Source organism: Elephantulus edwardii, unplaced genomic scaffold (genome assembly GCF_000299155.1).
Source record: "Elephantulus edwardii isolate Elephantulus edwardi_28Jun2011 unplaced genomic scaffold, EleEdw1.0 scaffold00099, whole genome shotgun sequence".
Classification (NCBI taxonomy): Eukaryota; Metazoa; Chordata; class Mammalia; order Macroscelidea; family Macroscelididae; genus Elephantulus; species Elephantulus edwardii.
In genome coordinates this window covers 1693802-1711010 of record NW_006399849.1, presented here as the reverse complement: position 1 = coordinate 1711010, position 17209 = coordinate 1693802, and the positions used below count along the sequence as shown (strand labels likewise).

The window sequence follows — 17209 nt, the reverse complement described above, 5'->3', positions numbered from 1 at the left end:
CATATAACGTGGTTATAATTTTCTTAGCTTTTCCTTTGTAAAGAACTAAAATATAAATTAGATGGTGTATAATAAAAAGTAAAGACATTCTGAGAAGAGTTTTATCTTAGGATAATACATGTATATGCAGTGTGTGTTCCAGTGTGGTATTAACAAGACTAATAGTGCAATTTGATCCTTACCAATACCATTACTTAAGTTGAAGTGTCCCATAGCACCCAAAAGTGTACCCTTTTAATGTACTATTAAAGAAAATTGGCTTCTACTGCATGAACATTATTTACATGTACATTGAAAATAGTCCACAGTAGAACTGCTAGTTTAAGCCAAGTGTAGAAAGTACCTACCAACCTTTAAAAAAAAGAATTCTACTTTTTAAAAAGTTGACTTTGCCTTAAAAGGCAGATCTAACTAACCCAAGCTCAACCAAGTACCTAATCTGTGATGTTGCACCATTTGGTGAGATTCACCAAATTCTCACCAGTAGATTGGCATATGCTACTTTTTAAATGGCAGCGCTTTTTTACAAATGGCTACACTAGGGAAGAAAAACTGGCCACTTCTCATGTAAATATTTTATTAAAGATGTATAATTTCTCTCTAGGAGTTTTCTCAGTTCCCAGGACAGTGTGTCTAGGAACAGATTACCAACAAACTCTGCAAGATCTCTTTGACTTACCGAGGGAACTGTTAGCTCATTCTTGTGGGCTAAAAGGGAAGCTATGAATAGAGAGTCACATGAGCCAGATTCTCTACTTCACTGTTCACAGAATTCCAAGGTTAGTTGTGGGAAACCCTGACACCATGGTGAAAAAGCTCCTCTGTAAAATGAGATCAAAAGCAAATGTAGATTTTTCACATTGTGCTCATTAATAAATTTATGGAATGACTTTTTGATATAACTTCAGCCTTTTTTTTTTATATTTTGGTAAGGAATTCAGGTTTTCTTTCACTATAACATCTTTTTTTTTTTTTTTAACCAAGCGATTTTTTTTTTTTTTTTTTAACCAAGCGAATAAGTGTGCAGAACTGCTCTGGACAGTAGTAGGCATTTTAAAAGGTAGTTTTGGGGAATTTGCCAGTTTCCAAAGGGCAATAAAGAGACCATGCTCACTTAAAAGCACAACTTTATTAAGTGGGTACCACTATCTTTGGAAGGTCTTTTGTCTCTGATAAATATACTGCCTTTATTAATAACTGGTTTAAAAATCAGTACCAGATCTTGAAGGTAAATTATAATATTGTCCTACGCTTTATTAGGGAATTACCTAAGCAGAATAAAAATTTTTAAATTAAAATTTTGCTGTTTGGAGTTACAAAGAGATGATACAAATGAGCTTTGTCAAGTAGTTTTGTGAGATTAACAAGTGATTTGGTAGAGTTATTATTTAAAGTAACTTTGGTCTGAATTACACATTCTTTGGTACTTCTCAGTCCTGAAAGCTAATACCCTTCAGTCAATAAATAGGAATATGCATTATTTTAATTATGTAGAAATTGCCTGTTATTAAAGCCAGGTTGTTGGATTTTTTTAAATAAAAAAAAAATCTGTTTAGACAAATAACTTCCCTTCTGGGTTTACTTCAGTATACTTTTGGGAATTAATCTGGATATTTTCCTTTTATCAAGCCTAGGTATAAAGTTAGTCATTCTCAGTGAAAATGTTTTACTTTTATTATATAAATAACCCAGTCCTCTTTAATTCTTTATAAAATTCCATAAATAGTAATTTGATAACTTAAACATAGTAATTCATAGACATGTTTATGAGATATATTGTTTTAAAACAACTTGATTTCTATTCATCAGATACACGGGGTGAAGGGAAGCCTATAAACGTGGTGGCTGTTTTCAAGAGCAGGAGGTTAACTATCTTCCCAAGAAATAAAAACAACAGAACTTTATGGTTTATATCCTTCTAAATAAGCTTTATTTTAAACGTAGAAATTATGCCCAGAAGTAACATCAGGCACCACATGGTGGCAGTAGCAGACTGAGGCTCACCACCCAGGACCTTAAGTGAGTCTCATAATGATGAACAAGTGAAATTGTTAGAAACTACACTACAGGGTAAATAGGAACTAGAGAGAAGCAATTGTGACTAAGGAGATAGGTGACTAGTCAAGCCTACTGTAACTCTTATTATTTGAGGGACATAGCTCCAAATGGTCCTCACAGTAATTAAGAAAATATCTAGTAAGAAAATAACATCTTTATATAATAAACTGTTAGAAATGGTAAATGTAAAGTTGTGCGTGTGTGCGGCTTTTGAGCTTGGAAGATGATGAGTATGGACTGGACCCTGCCTGATACAGAACATGCACAAAACAAACTCTGGGTACTTAAAACTGATTTCCAAGGCTGATTTCCAGGGCTGTAAATCTTAATGGAAGCAGACTGCCACACTGTTTTCCTGCAAAGCAGCTGGCAGATTCAAACTGTCAACCTTCTGGTTAATAGAGTATGTGATTGCTGCACCACCTGGGCTCCTAGAACTGACTTCCTTTAAAATTCAGAATAAATGGTGACAACAGTAGTATTAAGTAAAAAAAGGCAGTCCAGCAAATACTGTACCAAAAGTACAAAATGCAGTTCATCTTCTCAAACCATTAAAGAATATATAATCCAGGGTGGATTTTTTTTTTCACCTCTTGCTCTTGACAAGTGCTGCTTTCCAGATGTCTAAGAAAAATGGATCCCTTCTGCATTGAATCCATGTAGCAATCTGAAAAAAACAAATTGAGATAGCATTAAAAGACCATCACATAACATTATGTAGTTCCTACCCAGCGATTTCTAACACAGGACTATGTTACTGAATTCATGAAGCTGCCTCTTCCTGACACTAACCACTTAAAGAAACTTTACTTCCCAAATTAATTTCTTAAGATACACAGTAACTAAATAAAGCCACCTATGTTAGTGCTTCTGTTACCCGAACCCATATATATGAAGCTGAATCAAAAAAGAATCTGACTCAAATTATTTTAGACTTAGTCTGACTTTGAACTCTTTCCACTTCAGTGTGCTACCTAAACAAAAAACTGCTTGGATTTTAGAGGCAAATCAGTGGCCTAATCATCTGTATACTCACTCTGTTCAACTTCCTGCTTCCCTGTGTGGCTACCTAAATATAAGATTGTAGGTGGTAAACTGCATATTGCAATTACAAAAAAACATTATGTATAATATCTATTTAACAACTGGCTGTTTTCCAACTCAGGGTGGGGGGACGACCCAGATCCAACTACAGGTTAGGAAAGTGTCATTCTACCTTACAAGCTATTTTGAAAAAAAAATTATTAAGGTTATGATTGAGATGGGGATGTAGAGAAGAGAGGACACACAACACACTGACACAAAGGCTATTTTCTGGCTCTGACTGTTCTCTACTACTATTCTTTAAAAAAAAAAAAGTTCATTCTGCTGCAGCTAACTAGCTTCCATCTTCTACACCAAATACTATTCCATACCATGGAAGTGCTATGCAATAACTCCCAGGTAGCACCTTATACCACTCGAAAGCCTTTAAATCTCTTCATCTGAAGGTGTCATGATAAAGAAATGTTAACACTTAAAATGTAATTACCTAATGAAGTCATCTATGTCCATGGAACGGGCCCGTTTATCACTAAAGCCTGTGTTGGTTAGGATTTGCTGTATTTTATCTGCTATGCTGAAATCTTCTGGTATTACCTATCAGTATAAAATCAGAAATAAACAACATATCTTTAAAGAAGTCAACCTGACTTTTATTTTTTTTAAACTCAGTAAATTGTAACTGTTAATACTCTATTCATAACAGGGTGGAAACCCTGATTATGCAGACAAAGTTAAATAACTAACTAAAAAATCTTTACCACACAATACTTACTCGCATCAGATATAACTGCTAAAGTCCCAAAATAGCTACTGGTTTCAGAACATAAAAGCTGTATATTATAAAGCAGTTAATTCCTTTTCAAATAATATTTCTGGCACAGATTTCAACTTGACAAAAAATTTTGCTTAACTTGTTCAACCCTTAAGAATATTAAGTCTTTTCTACTCAGAATTTTTCATCCAAAGATTTTTCTTAGTTTAATATTTTCATACTTAGATGTCTAATGACTACATAAAAGAGAAAAAATAGCAGTGTGCCACACTAAAAGGAGTAAAAAATACAAAAGGAAATTTGTTTTTATACTAGGTTAATGTTTTAAGTTAGTGAAAATAGGTATGTGTACAGGTAATGTCAAAGAAAGGCTCACAATAAGAAATTGGATAATGAGCCTATAATTTAACTATTTCCATTTCTGAGTAGAAAAATGTTACAAAAAGCAAATATCCATTGCTACTCAACTGATTCCTACTCCTGGTGACACTGAGTATAGAACTGTTTTGTGGGGGGGTTCTTGGTAGCTCTGTGGGAGAAAGACAGGCAGTCTTCTCCTGTGTGATTAATTGCATCTGAAAACCTGCTGGAGGATCAGCTCCAACTCAACAATCCAGAAAAGCCAGCCTTCCCACAGAGCCACTGGGTAGGTCCAAATCACAAACCTTTTAGGTTAGTAGTGGCACAAGTAGTTGCACAATCTAATACAATGCAAATGAGAGCAATGAACTAGACCCAAGAATGGATTGGTCACAAGTCAAAGGACAGGTGATGTAGACAATTATATAAAGCCTTGTGAAACTACAAAGACCTGAAGCTTTGAGAAAGTTATGATTAGGTCCAATCAGATTCTTGGCTAAAAATTGCCAGTGGTAGTTTAAAGAAGGGATGATCTGTTCAGATCTATTCAAAGTGTTAGGAGTAGCATTGATCTAGTAGAATTTTTAAAGTTGTATCATCTTAGGAAACCCTAGTGGAATAGTCCCTAGCTGCACAGCTAATACAAAGGTGGTAGTTGTTGATTGCCTTCGAGTCAAGCATGAATCACAGCAACCCTATGAACAAAAGGCCTGAAGCCCCTCTACAACTATTAACATTTCTCAAAGTTCATAGTGTTTCTGGAGGCAAGTTGTTTAGGAAGTGGATGCCACTCCTGCTTTCAAACCTGTCATACAATGTTATTGGCTGAGTCGCCTGCTATGCCTAGCAACTCTATGTACAACAGCTCTAAACCCTGCCCTCTCCTGAGCCAGTCTCACTAATTGTGACACACCAACCCCCATCACCCCAGTTACTATATCAGTCCATCTCATCTAGGGTCTCCCTCTCCTGTGCTGTCCGTCCACCCTACTGAGCCTGACATCCTTTTCCAAGGACCCTTCTCTCCTGGCCACGTGCCCAAAGTAAGTGAGGCAGAGCTTCAAATTCCTAGTAGCACCTAATGATTCTAATCCACTAGCAGCTCTATGGCAGAAAGATGAGCAGCCTCTTTAGCAGCATATCACCTAAAAACTCTGAGGTCAGCTGTAAGTTCTGAGTCAAGGGCAATCGTTTTTCTGCATTGGTATTGTTGTGTATCACAGAATCAGAACTGACTCACAGCTGACCCTCCAGCGTGTTTTCAGAGGCAGTTAATCACAAAGGAGGAGAATGTCTATTCTGCTACCGTGGAGTTTGTATTATGCAGCCAAAAATTCAAGCTAGATTCAGAAGAGGCTGTGGAACAAGGGATATCCCTGATGTCACATGGATCTCTGCTGAAAGCAGAAGATACCAGAAGGATGTTTACTTGTTTTATGGATTATGGAAAAACATTTGACTAGAACATAACCAATTATGACTAATATTGAGAAACTTAATTCCAGAACATTTAATTATGCAAAATCTAGACATAGACCAAGACGCAGTTGTTTGAACAGGAGAAGGGGTTTAAAAATTATTAAAGGTATATGCATCAGAGTTGTACCATTCTCCATTTCCAAACTGTATGGTGAGAAAATCATTGGAAAAGCTAAATTATATGAAGAAGGTAGCATTATGATTGTATGAAAGCTTACCAACAGCCACTGTTATGCAAATGAGACAACCTTGCTTGCACAAAGTAAAGAAGACTTGAAGTACTTATTTAGGCTCAACAACAGGTTGTCAATGATTTCACTTTACTTGAATCGCCATTAATACCCATTGATAGCAGCCATATTGAATTGGGAAAATCTGCTGTCAAAAACCTCTTTAATGTGCTTAAGAACAAGGATGTTGGTTTAAATAAGAAGCTGTGCTTGATACAAGCCACAGTATTTTCAATTACTTCCTATGCATCTGAAAATTGGTAATGAATAAGGTTGACAGAAGAATCCATGCCTCTGAATTGTGTTACGGTATTAAAGATCTCATGACTGCCAAAAGAACAAATCATCTTGAAGGAAGAACAACCACAGTGTTCCTCAGTGGCAAAGACAGTGAAACTACTTCTCATACTTTGGGCATGTTATTAGGAGGGGACAGTCATTGGGAAAAGACACCATGCTGACAAAGGTCAGTGAAAGAGAAAGACCTTCAATGAGATGGACTGACCTAGTGAGTACAACAATGGCCATGGTGCAAACTGTGAGGATGGCTCCAGACAGGCAAAATGCAGATGTTTTGTTTGCTGGGTCAGTTTTAGTCAAGTCAAAGGCACCTAACAACATTGAATATGTAGGATATGTACAAATTAAGAATTCTGTAATGACTGAAAAGGAACACTGAAAAAGCAACACATCACTGAAACCACAAAAGCATTTCCTACTTACAATGTTATGGATTGAACAGTGAATTCTGTAGTTTTTTTCAAGCAGTTGTTGCACAGCACTTGACCTACAGTAAGGTAAAAATTAAGTTCATGCTCCATATTATGAAACAGTAACTCTTTATAAATTAATGAAACCAACATTAATGAAACATTTAGGATGTGAAGTCACACAAAACACCTAAGTCAAGTCATACTAAACACCTTAGACTGCAGAACATTGTCTGAAAAAAAAAGAAAACTCTTTAACCCCTGCAAAAATAAGATGCTTCTCTTTTTTTTTTCTGTACTCATAGAGCCCCTAAACTGTCGTGTAAAATTTTCCTTGTTTATAAAGGCATGCATGGATCTTTCACAGTGTGAAAGGGCTCCATTCATAACCCATTTTACTCAGGAAAAACAAGACATGCTCAAAGTTTGTTGTTTCTGCATTTTGAAAAAGAAACCTCTCCCAACACTATGAACTTTCTTACATAAATTAGTCTACCTCTCTTAAGTACCAAGTTAGTTTAAAAGGTGGAGTGTGTCTGGAAATGAGTGTTTGGTGTAAGGCAATGTTTTCTTTCAGGAAAAGGATCGAATTCTAGTACTTAGCAGCTTCAGTAGTGGAAGCCTTTCACATATGTATCAGTGAAATACTTACTTAAATGCAGCAGACAGTGTCTTGTTTTTCCTAACAAAGGTGATTCTTACGAGGCCATCCCATTCCTGAAACAGATGACAGGTATCTTCTTTATTGGAAAAGATCAAATTTCTTGTCTCTCTTTACTTACTAACTCATGGTCATCAAACTGGAACCAACTCCTAGCTGGATCACTAATGGATTTTCAGAAGCTATAAAGCACAAAAGGAGAGTGCTCATCTTTTTCCCACAGAACAGCGAGTGGATTTGAACCATTAGCCTTTTGAGTTGGCAGTGCAACTGCATCCACTAGGCCACCAGAGCTCACTCTTGTCTTTATTGTTATGTACCATCAAGTTGCCTGCAACTCATAGTGTCCCTATGTACAAGAGCTCTGAAACCCGTCCTGTCCTGAGCCAGTCTCACTGACTATGACACTACTTCCATTGCCCCAGTTACTCTATCAATCCATCTTATCTGAGGTCTTCCTCTCCTGCACTGTCCCTCCACTCTTCTGAGCATGATGTCCTTTTCCAAGGATCGATCCCTCTTGGCTACATGCCCAAAGTATGTGAGCTGAAGCTTCAAAATCCTAGCCTCTAAGGAGAAACTTTGTTTTACCCTTTCCAAGATAGACCTATTTATTTTCTTGGTGGTCCATGGTATGTTCAAGACTCTTCTCCAGCACCACACTGTTGTGGTAGTGTTTCTGTCTTTCAATACATAAAACTGAAGGGAATCTTCTAGAGTGATGAAAATATATACCACAAAAATATACCACAAAAATAAGCGTTTTCATCTGGCTGGCACAGAGTTTTGCACTTTTCTGTCTCTTACGGATTATTTTCTCCTTAATATAAAAAAAAAAAAAATTGTTCCACCATCTTAACAGACAACATGACTTTTCTTTCATCATCAGTATAATTTTCTAAAGGCGCTCTGGTGGCTCAGTGGCTAAAGCACTCACCATAGAATCAAAAGATCAGTGCATTCATTGCACCACTCAGCCACTCCTCAGAAGTTTAGCAGTCTGGTTTAGTAGAAATTGTTGTTTTGTACTGTTGAGTTAGAACCAACTCATAACCGACCCCCTAGTAGGTTTTCATTAGCAATAAATCACACTGCAGGGAACTGCTCATCCTTCTGTCTGTAAAGATTAAAATTTGGAAACCCTGTGGGTCAATTCTCCAGTGTCTATGGGGACCCTATTAGTTGTAACTTGCTCACTGACATGGATTTTTTAAATGATTCAAAACAAACATGATTTAAGATACAGCCTGCACAACCCACCTAAACCACCTCATTTACTCTCAGTCATGCTTTTCACCAGCCTAACTTTGCTGTGGTTTAAATCAACTGAACTGGATTTCTCTCTCTTTTGAATTGGCAAGAATTGTAGTTGTCAAAGATAGTCCATTTATCTTATATTCTTGTAAAGTCACATTAAAATAGCTCTTTTCCACAGCTATCATCTTGCTCAAAATGCAATCTACTATGTTTACACATTGTAAGGATTCTCCCATTGCCTTTTCAGATCGTTGAACTATCTTGCGTTAAATTATTCTACCTATTCCATTATAAGGGAGTTCTGGTGGCCTTGTGGCAAAGAGTTGTGCTGCCAACTCAAAGGCACACAGCTGGGAAAGATGGGCAGTCTCCTCCTGTGTGATTTACAGCCTCTACAAATCTGATGCAGATGACACAACCCTGCTTGCTGAAACTGAAGAGGACCTGAAGCGCCTGCTGCAGAGTGTCAAGGACTGCAGCCTACAATATGGATTGAGGCTCAATGTCAAGAAGACAAAGATTCTCACCACTGGACCAATTGGCAGCATCAGGATGGATGGTGAAGAGATTGAGATTGTACACAGCTATAGTTTACTTGGCTCCACAGTCAACACTCTTGGCACCAGCAGCCAGGAAATTAAAAGGCGCATTGCCATGGTAAAGCCTGCTGTTAGGGACCTCTCCAAAGTACTCAAGAGCAATGGTGTCTCTCTGGAGACTAAGGTGTGTCTGATACAGGCTATGGTCTTCGCAATCACTTGTTATGCATCAGAGAGTTGGACAATGACCAAGGAGGATAGAAGGAGAATTGATGCCTTTGAGCTGTGGTGCTGGAGAAGAGTACTGAGAATACCATGGACTGCTAGGAAAACAAACAGATTTGTCCTGGAAAGGGTTAAACCAGGTGGCTCCTTGGAGGCAAGGATTCTGAGGCTCCCTCTAACATACTTTGGACATGTTGTGAGGAGAGACTGGTCCTTAGAGAGGGATATCATGCTTGGGAAGGTGGAGGGACGGCGCAGGAGAGGAAGACCCTCTTTGAGGTGGACTGATTCAGTGACCGGGATAACTGGGATGGGAGTGTCAGAGACAGTGCGATTGGCACAGGACAGAGCGGAGTTTAGGGCTGTTGTACATACGGTCGCTATGAGTCGCAAGCGACTCGACAGCACATAACAACAACATAACAACATAAATCTGATGTAGGGTCAATTCTGAGACGATTCCGATTTAACAGCATATAACAAAAACAACTCCATTATAGGGATGCCCTACTCTGGTAACCCAAAGGTGGCACCACTTTGGTGTTGAATCCACCGGCAGTTACTCAGGAAAAATACGGGTAGCCTCCAGTGGGATTACAGCCTCCAATAACCCACTGGAGGGTCAGCTGAGTCAATTCCGACTTCACGGTAGAGCTGACTATAATTAACATTTTCCTATAGGTGAAATTTAGGTTGATTCAGTATTTTTATACTGCTATAAATACACACTGTCCAACCTGGATTTTTTTTAATTGAATGACCTGGAATTTTAACCTCACCTTAAAGTTGATTGGTGGTGGCGGGTTCTTAGGTTCAATCCTTACAACACTGGATTCTACCTTGGGTGGTGGTCTGAAGTTATTCTTCCCAACCTAAAAACCCAAAAAATTTCTAAGAAGTTTTTAAAGACATACTGAGTTAATAATCAAAGATATTCTCCCCACAAAAGGCATAGCAAAAAGTTCAAGGATGAATTAAGCCCGACTATTTCAATAATAAAATGACTTACTTTCATTAGATGGTCTACACGTGCTAAAAGCTGTGTATTAATTGAGAGTCTGCAGTATAACTTGTCCCCAGGTTTTGCAACCAGTCGGAGAGCAAATTCTCTTTGAAACATGAGGATAGCACATCTAAGAATAAAGCAGGGGAGGAAAAAAGGTTTATAACTTACAAGTTATCACTTATAACTATTAAACATATTTTAACATTAAAGAATTTCCTTTGAATAGAAAAAACAAAAAGCAGCTATTTGTAGTTAATGCCTGTGATTCAACGAATAGCTTTAGGAGAACACTTTCTGCTTTAGCTTTAGTTACTAGCACAAAATTAGTCAGCTGGATTTGTTTTCCGAGTGGCTGCACTCCTTACTCCATGGAAGTCAGCAAATATGAGCCCTCAATGATCAAAAGAGTATTTATTTCAGATCAGCACTTCTGGGAAAACAAAACCAAAACAGTATGGACTCAAGAGCAGAATCATGTACAGGGGTTAGGGGGTAACCATCCTTAGGAAAAAGCTGAGGCTGGAGAGGCAGGCTGTGCCATTCAGCATCTCCATGATTTAACAGATTAAAAAAATAAAGATTTATGAATTCATTCATTTAAATGAGGACATTTTTTGAAGTCTCTCTGAACAGTGAATTTTCAAAGGTAGGCTTTGCTTTTCCAAACTTTCTGACGATAAACCACACGGAAAAATGTATTTGACACTGCAATTCAGTTTACTAATCCCTGTGCAATTCAATGATGTCAATCTATAGACTAAGGTACGCCTGATCCAGGCCATGGTCTTTCCATTTACCTGCTATGCCATCAGAGAGCTAGACTGATTAAAGATGACAGAAGAATTGATGCCTTTTGAGTTGTGGTGCTGGGGAAGAGACTGAACATACCATGGACTGCCAAAAAAACAATAGGTCTTATCTTGAAGAGGGTAAAACCAGGTTTTTCCTTGGAGGCTAGGATTTTAAAGCTGTCTCACATACTTTGGGCATATGGCCAGGAGAGATCGGTCCTAAGAGAAGGACATCATGCTCGGAAGGGTGGAGGAACAGTGCAGAAAAGGAAGACCCCAGATGAGATGAATTAATACAGTAACTGGGAAAATGGGGATTGATGTGTCAGAATCAGTGAGACTGGCTCAAGACAGGACAGGGTTCAGAGCTGTTGTTGTACATGGGGTCGCTAAGAGTCACAGGCGACTCGACAGCACATAACAACTGGAACAAATTACTGAAAGTAATTACTCAACCACATGCAATGCCTTCTGACCTATTTAAATGAAAAAATATTATGACTCTTAAGTTGACTCTATGACTACAAAGGGGTGTTGAGTCTTTGAGTGGTACCAACAGTTAAGCCAAAGGACTTCTGGATTGAGCGAAGAGAGGCCTTTCAGAAGGCAGGCCTTGAAAGCCCCAGTGAGCAATTCTGCGCTACACACTAAGGGTTGTCACGAGTCTAAATCAACAGCACAAGGGTTTTTTACACTTGCAATTTGGAAACTACTAGTACATACCATACTAGAAGTCAGATTGGAGACCACTGCAGTTTTCTAGGAAACCAAAAGCCTGACCAAGGATTAGTAAATAAGAAAAGCCTGCCTAGCTTCCAATGCAGCACTCAGATAATACTTCCTAACAGACAAATAACTGTCCAGGACAGACAGGGAAGGAGGAAGTAAAAAGGAAGAAAAAGCAAGGACAATGAAGAAGGGAGGAAAGGAAGAAACACCTTCCAACAAATTCATTTTCTTCAATGAAAGAATCTTTTCTTTTACTTTTCCATAATTTTTGACTCATGTACTTATAACTTGTTAGTCAAATTTTTGTCTTCTAGGTTGCAACATCCCCATGATACATCTTCAAGGATATGAACATGTACAGCCAAACACGATCAATAAGAGTGCATCTAAATTCCAAAATCAATCTCCATAATAGTCTATGTGCTTCCTACTGCCAAAGGGGCCCTTTAGAGTAGTGAGAGAAGATCTTCACCCTGAAACCCACAGCGTCCCTTTTCAGCAGGAAGTAGCTAAGAGAATACGCCATCCCCTTTTCCTTATGAATCAGGGTGAAGTCTCTCTCAGGGAGGAGTGATAGGGAATGGCAAAGGACACACCGACAAAGGAGATTAATCAGAACTGACTTTGACAAGCACTGTGGCAACTGGACAATTAAAACAGACATTCGGATGGCGGGGAAGAAGAACAAACTGGGGAGGAGGGTGGAGAGAATGGTGCGGCAATGAAGGAGTGAAAGCCCAGAATCCCTGTGAATGTTCATTGAAACTAATAAAATTTAATAATAATAATTAAAAAAAAATTCATTTTCTTCAGAACAAATTTTCTAACAGTCTTTCAATTGCACTGACTTCCATCATTCATAGTCTAAACTGTCAATCTTTCTAAGATTTGGCAGTAACTGCATACAATTTTTGGTCACATACCTAAAGAAAGGTCGGTGCAACAAGAGCTTGAAGACAAAAGGAGAAGAAATCTGTAAAAAATAAAAAGCTAGTTATTTCCAGAAACTAGTTCTTTCATAGCAGAGCAGCACTGGGAACACTGTTCCTAACAATGCAAGGACTTACCTGGTAAGGCAGATTGGCGACACAAGCATCAAAGAACGGTAAATCACTTTTCAACACATCACCCACCATTACTTGAAGTTTGCTGGCTAGAGGTCTGATGATGAGAAGATAAAATTTTTAAATGAATGTTGTTTCAACAGACTGAAATGAATTTTAATTTTATAAGGTATACTTACGTGCCCTGAACTCTTTTGTGGAGTTCAGCTACTAGCCTTGGATCAAGTTCACAAGCAACTACCTAAAATTAAAAAAGTTTCTTTACATTGGAAAATGCTTGAATGCACCTATTTTAACAATGCATCTATCTAAAAAGAAAAAATATCCTTGAGATAAATGACAGAAGATTTTTCTCATAATTTACATTGTCTTTCTCAACTCTATGACCAGTAATTTTTCAATTCTATCCTTTTCTATGATTTTTGTTGTTCGGAGCCATCAAATCGAGTATGACTCACAGTGATCCTATGAATAAAGAATCTGAACCCTACTCTATCCTGCTCTATCCTCACAGTTCCTGACACACAAGAGCCCTTTGCAGCAGGCACTGTGTCAATCTGCCTGGCTGACGGTCTTCCTTTCCTTTGCTGACCCCTTCACCCTTCCCAGCACCATGTCCTTCTCCAAGAAATAACACCTCCTAGCAACATGTCCAAAGTATATTAGGCGAAGCCTCATCATTCTTGCCTCCATAGAGCACTCTGGCTGTACCCTCTCCAAGACATGTCTATTTGTTCTCTTGGCCGTCCATGGGATGTTCAGTACTCTTCTCTAATACCACAGATCAAAAGCATCAATTCTTTTTCTGCCATCCTTATTCATTGTCCAGTTCTTGGATCCGTAATAAGTGATCAGAAAAATTATGGCCCAAATCAGACACAACTTAGTCCTCAAACTGACATCATTATTCCTCAATAATTTGGAAAGGTCTCTCTGAATGCAGATTTTCTGACTGCAATGTGTCTCCTATTACCTGACTACTGGTACCAAAAGTGTTAATTGTGAAGCAAGATAATGCTGCTGACAGTTTCAATTCCCTCTCCATCCATCATGACACTGCCTATTAGTCCAGTGGTCAATGACCTTTTCTGTTAGTTCAAAGAAAAAAACACAACCTAACACAAAAAAACACAACCCAAGAGAGTAGACAACCAGATTATATAAGAATTCTACCAAAGTAATCAAGGAGCTCTGGTGGCCTAGTGATAAGAAGTTGTGCTGCAAATCTCAAATGCATGTGGTTTGAATCAACCAGCTGCTCCACAGGACAAGGACAAGCAATCTCTTCTTGTGCCTCTAAAAACCTGCTGGAGGGTCAACTACAAGTCTGATCCAAATTGACGGAACATAACAACTCAAGTAATCATCAGAATGACCATATTTTACACATTTCGTCTGGATCCATTCTTTACAGCTGAACAAATGATTTAAAAAATAAAAAAAAATAAAAAAAATAAAAAACCCCAACTGCTATGGTATGTCTGTGTAGTCAAATTTCTTACACTGGAGGGTAGAAAGCAAATGTCAATTGCTCTAATGCACTAAAAATAAAAAACTGGTTGCCAATGAATCAAAGCTGATTAAAAATTCCATGGGATGAGATTGTCCATCTTTTTGCTGCTGGTAGATTCAAACTACCAGAGAGGCATTGCCTTTGGATTTGCTGTGTAACTCCCCATGGACTAGGCCACCAGAGCTCTCCTATCAAAATCTAAAATCTATAGGATAACTAGAATACAAGGATAACTTCTCAAGTAGGTAACAAGAATCAATGGCCATACCATCTTGCAATGCATCTGATCCCATCAAGTACATGAAGAAACATGCAAATAATGATCAAAATTTTATTACATTGGCTAATGTTTTACAGATTTCAAGGATGGCATCATCTATAGATGAGATGTATGTGTTATTTACTCCATTCATCTCCAAGATTCGTTAATCATACCTTTTCCTGTAATGGACTGTAGGAAGATGCAAATCTAGTTCCCAAAGCCTGTCTCCCAGGAGGGATTGTTGCTGTTGCTGTTTGTTATGTGCCTCTGAGTCACTTGTGATTCACAGTGACCCTATGTACAAGAACTCTGAAGCCTACCCTGTCCTGAGCCAGTCTCACTGATTACGACACACCTACCCCCATTGCCCCAGTTACTGTATCAATCTAGCTTATCCGGAATCTCCCTCTCCTGTGCTGTCCGTCCACCCTTCCGAGTATGATGTCCTTCTCCAAGGACCTATCCCTCTTGGCCACATGCCCAAAGTATGTGAGCTGAAGCTTCAAAATCCTAGCCCCTCAGGAAAAACTTGGTTTGACCCTTTCCAAGACAGAACTATTCGTTTTCTTGGCAGTTCATCATGGTTACTTTGAAGACTCTTCTCCAGCACCACAACTCGATGGCATCAATTCTTCTTCTGTCATCCTTGGTCATCCAGCTCTCTGATGCATAGTAAGTAATTGCAAAAATCATGATCTGGATCAGGCTCACCTTGGTCTCTAGACAACACTTCTTTTTAGTACTTTGGAGAGGTCCCTGACAGATTTTCCCAGTGCAATACTGGTACCAAGAGTATTGATTAAGGAGCTGAGCAAGCTATAATTGTTAACAACCTCAATCTCTTCTCCATCTATCATGGTAGGGCCAATTGGCCCAGTGGTGACAATCTTTGTCTTCTTGATTTTGAGCTTCAATCCATATTGAAGACTACAGTCCTTGACCTTCCGCAGCAAGTGCTTCAGGTCCTCCTCAATTTCAGCAAGCAAGGTTGTGTTATCTGCATAACATAGGAGGGATTAGCCAATGTCTAACAACTGCACCATGCCTTGCAGTTCTGCTGCTGGCTGCATCCCGCAGCCTCTCTTCCATGGCTCCTGGTTTTGGTGCCTCTGATAAACACAGCTCTGCTCCCTTCCCCATTCAAGGATATGGACGGTGGCTGCTTGTTGCAGTTGTTAGTTCTTGGCATTATTAACCTTTACTAGACCCCATAGGGAGCACTTGGCTTAGTAGGTTAGGTGCTGGACTGCTCACTGAAAGGCTTTGTCTTCAGTAGTTAAGTCCAACAGTTGTTTCTCAGGAGAAATATGGGCAGTCACCTTCTGCTGTGATTTAAAGCCTGGGAAACTGAATGGAGAGTCACTACTGAGTAAGAACCACTTTGATGGAAAGTGCCTTTCAGTGGTTTTATTGTTTTAACTCCTCCCTCTAGCCTTATTTCCACACTATATTCACATAAGCCACATAAAGTGTGCTTCAAGGTTTTACCAAGGAATGTAACAATGGGGAAAAAAGTTCTATTTAATTAGAAGCTAAGTCAACTAAGACACAAAGAAGACACCCCTAACAGCCAGGTCTGCAGGTCTCCTGAACCTTGAATTCTGTTAACTTCAGGCTCCTTCCCATGTTCGCCAAGGCCTAAAGGCAGTAGCTGCTCTCTGCAATCACTATTCCCGGGAACCATTTTGGTTTTTTTAGTTCTCAAAAAAACATATAACCAATTTTCTATTAAATTCCCAGTGTCAAAATATGTAATGTGGTTTCTTATTGTCCCTAACTAATATATTCTGATTTTCCTAAAATTTCTACAAGAGATGAATAGTTATCAGTAAAACAATAGCAATTAACCAAGGAGTTCTGGTGGCCTGGTTGTAAGCAGCTGCACTACCAACCTAAAGCCAGGCAGTTCAAATCCATTAGCTGCTCCATGAAAGAAGAATGATCACTCTCCTCCCATATGATTTACAGCCTTTTAAAACCTACTGGAGGGTCAGCTATAGGAATTAGTTCTGACTCAACGGCACCTAACAACAATTAAAACAGAATCTGTAAGTGAGCTGAATGTACTATTCATTTTTTACATCAAAAACAATAAATTTCAATTTTACCTTTTTTGCCTTTTCAAGCAACTTTACAGTCATGTTGCCTGTTCCAGGTCCAACCTCCAAGACGACATCAGTTGGTCTCAAGGCAGCCTAAATGCAAGCACAAAGTTAGCTCTTCTGGGACATCTGAAAACTGATTTTAACTTACACTTGAATATTTTAGTTCACAAGCCCTCAAGCAATCTTTGTCTATATGTTTAGGTTTCTTGATTGTCAAAAGAACAAATAAATGTGACTAGAAGAAGTGCAACTAGAATGCAAATGCTGGGGGAGCTCTGGTGGCCTAGTGGCAAGGAGCTGCAACTACAATCCCAGAGGTCCACGGTTCGAATCCACCAGATGCTCTGCCGGGGAAGGAGGGACAATCTCCTCCTGTACCAGTCAGATCTGATTTGACGGTACAC

The 17209-nt window shown here is 38.8% G+C and overlaps 1 protein-coding gene across 1 annotated transcript in view; it reads right to left on the bottom strand.

Annotated features, from left to right (window-relative positions):
• Window positions 1-2682: 2682 nt before the first annotated feature.
• Window positions 2683-17209, bottom strand: part of LOC102877152 (probable dimethyladenosine transferase-like) — a 17849-nt gene continuing 3322 nt past the window's right edge. Inside the window, exons 3-12 of the mRNA XM_006891506.1 lie at window positions 16809-16895; window positions 13105-13166; window positions 12929-13022; window positions 12785-12834; window positions 10345-10468; window positions 10115-10207; window positions 7306-7370; window positions 6667-6730; window positions 3590-3696; window positions 2683-2725 (exon numbers count right to left, since the gene is read on the bottom strand). Coding sequence (XP_006891568.1) covers window positions 2683-2725; window positions 3590-3696; window positions 6667-6730; window positions 7306-7370; window positions 10115-10207; window positions 10345-10468; window positions 12785-12834; window positions 12929-13022; window positions 13105-13166; window positions 16809-16895 — 789 coding nt within the window. The remainder of the gene's footprint in view (window positions 2726-3589; window positions 3697-6666; window positions 6731-7305; window positions 7371-10114; window positions 10208-10344; window positions 10469-12784; window positions 12835-12928; window positions 13023-13104; window positions 13167-16808; window positions 16896-17209) is intronic.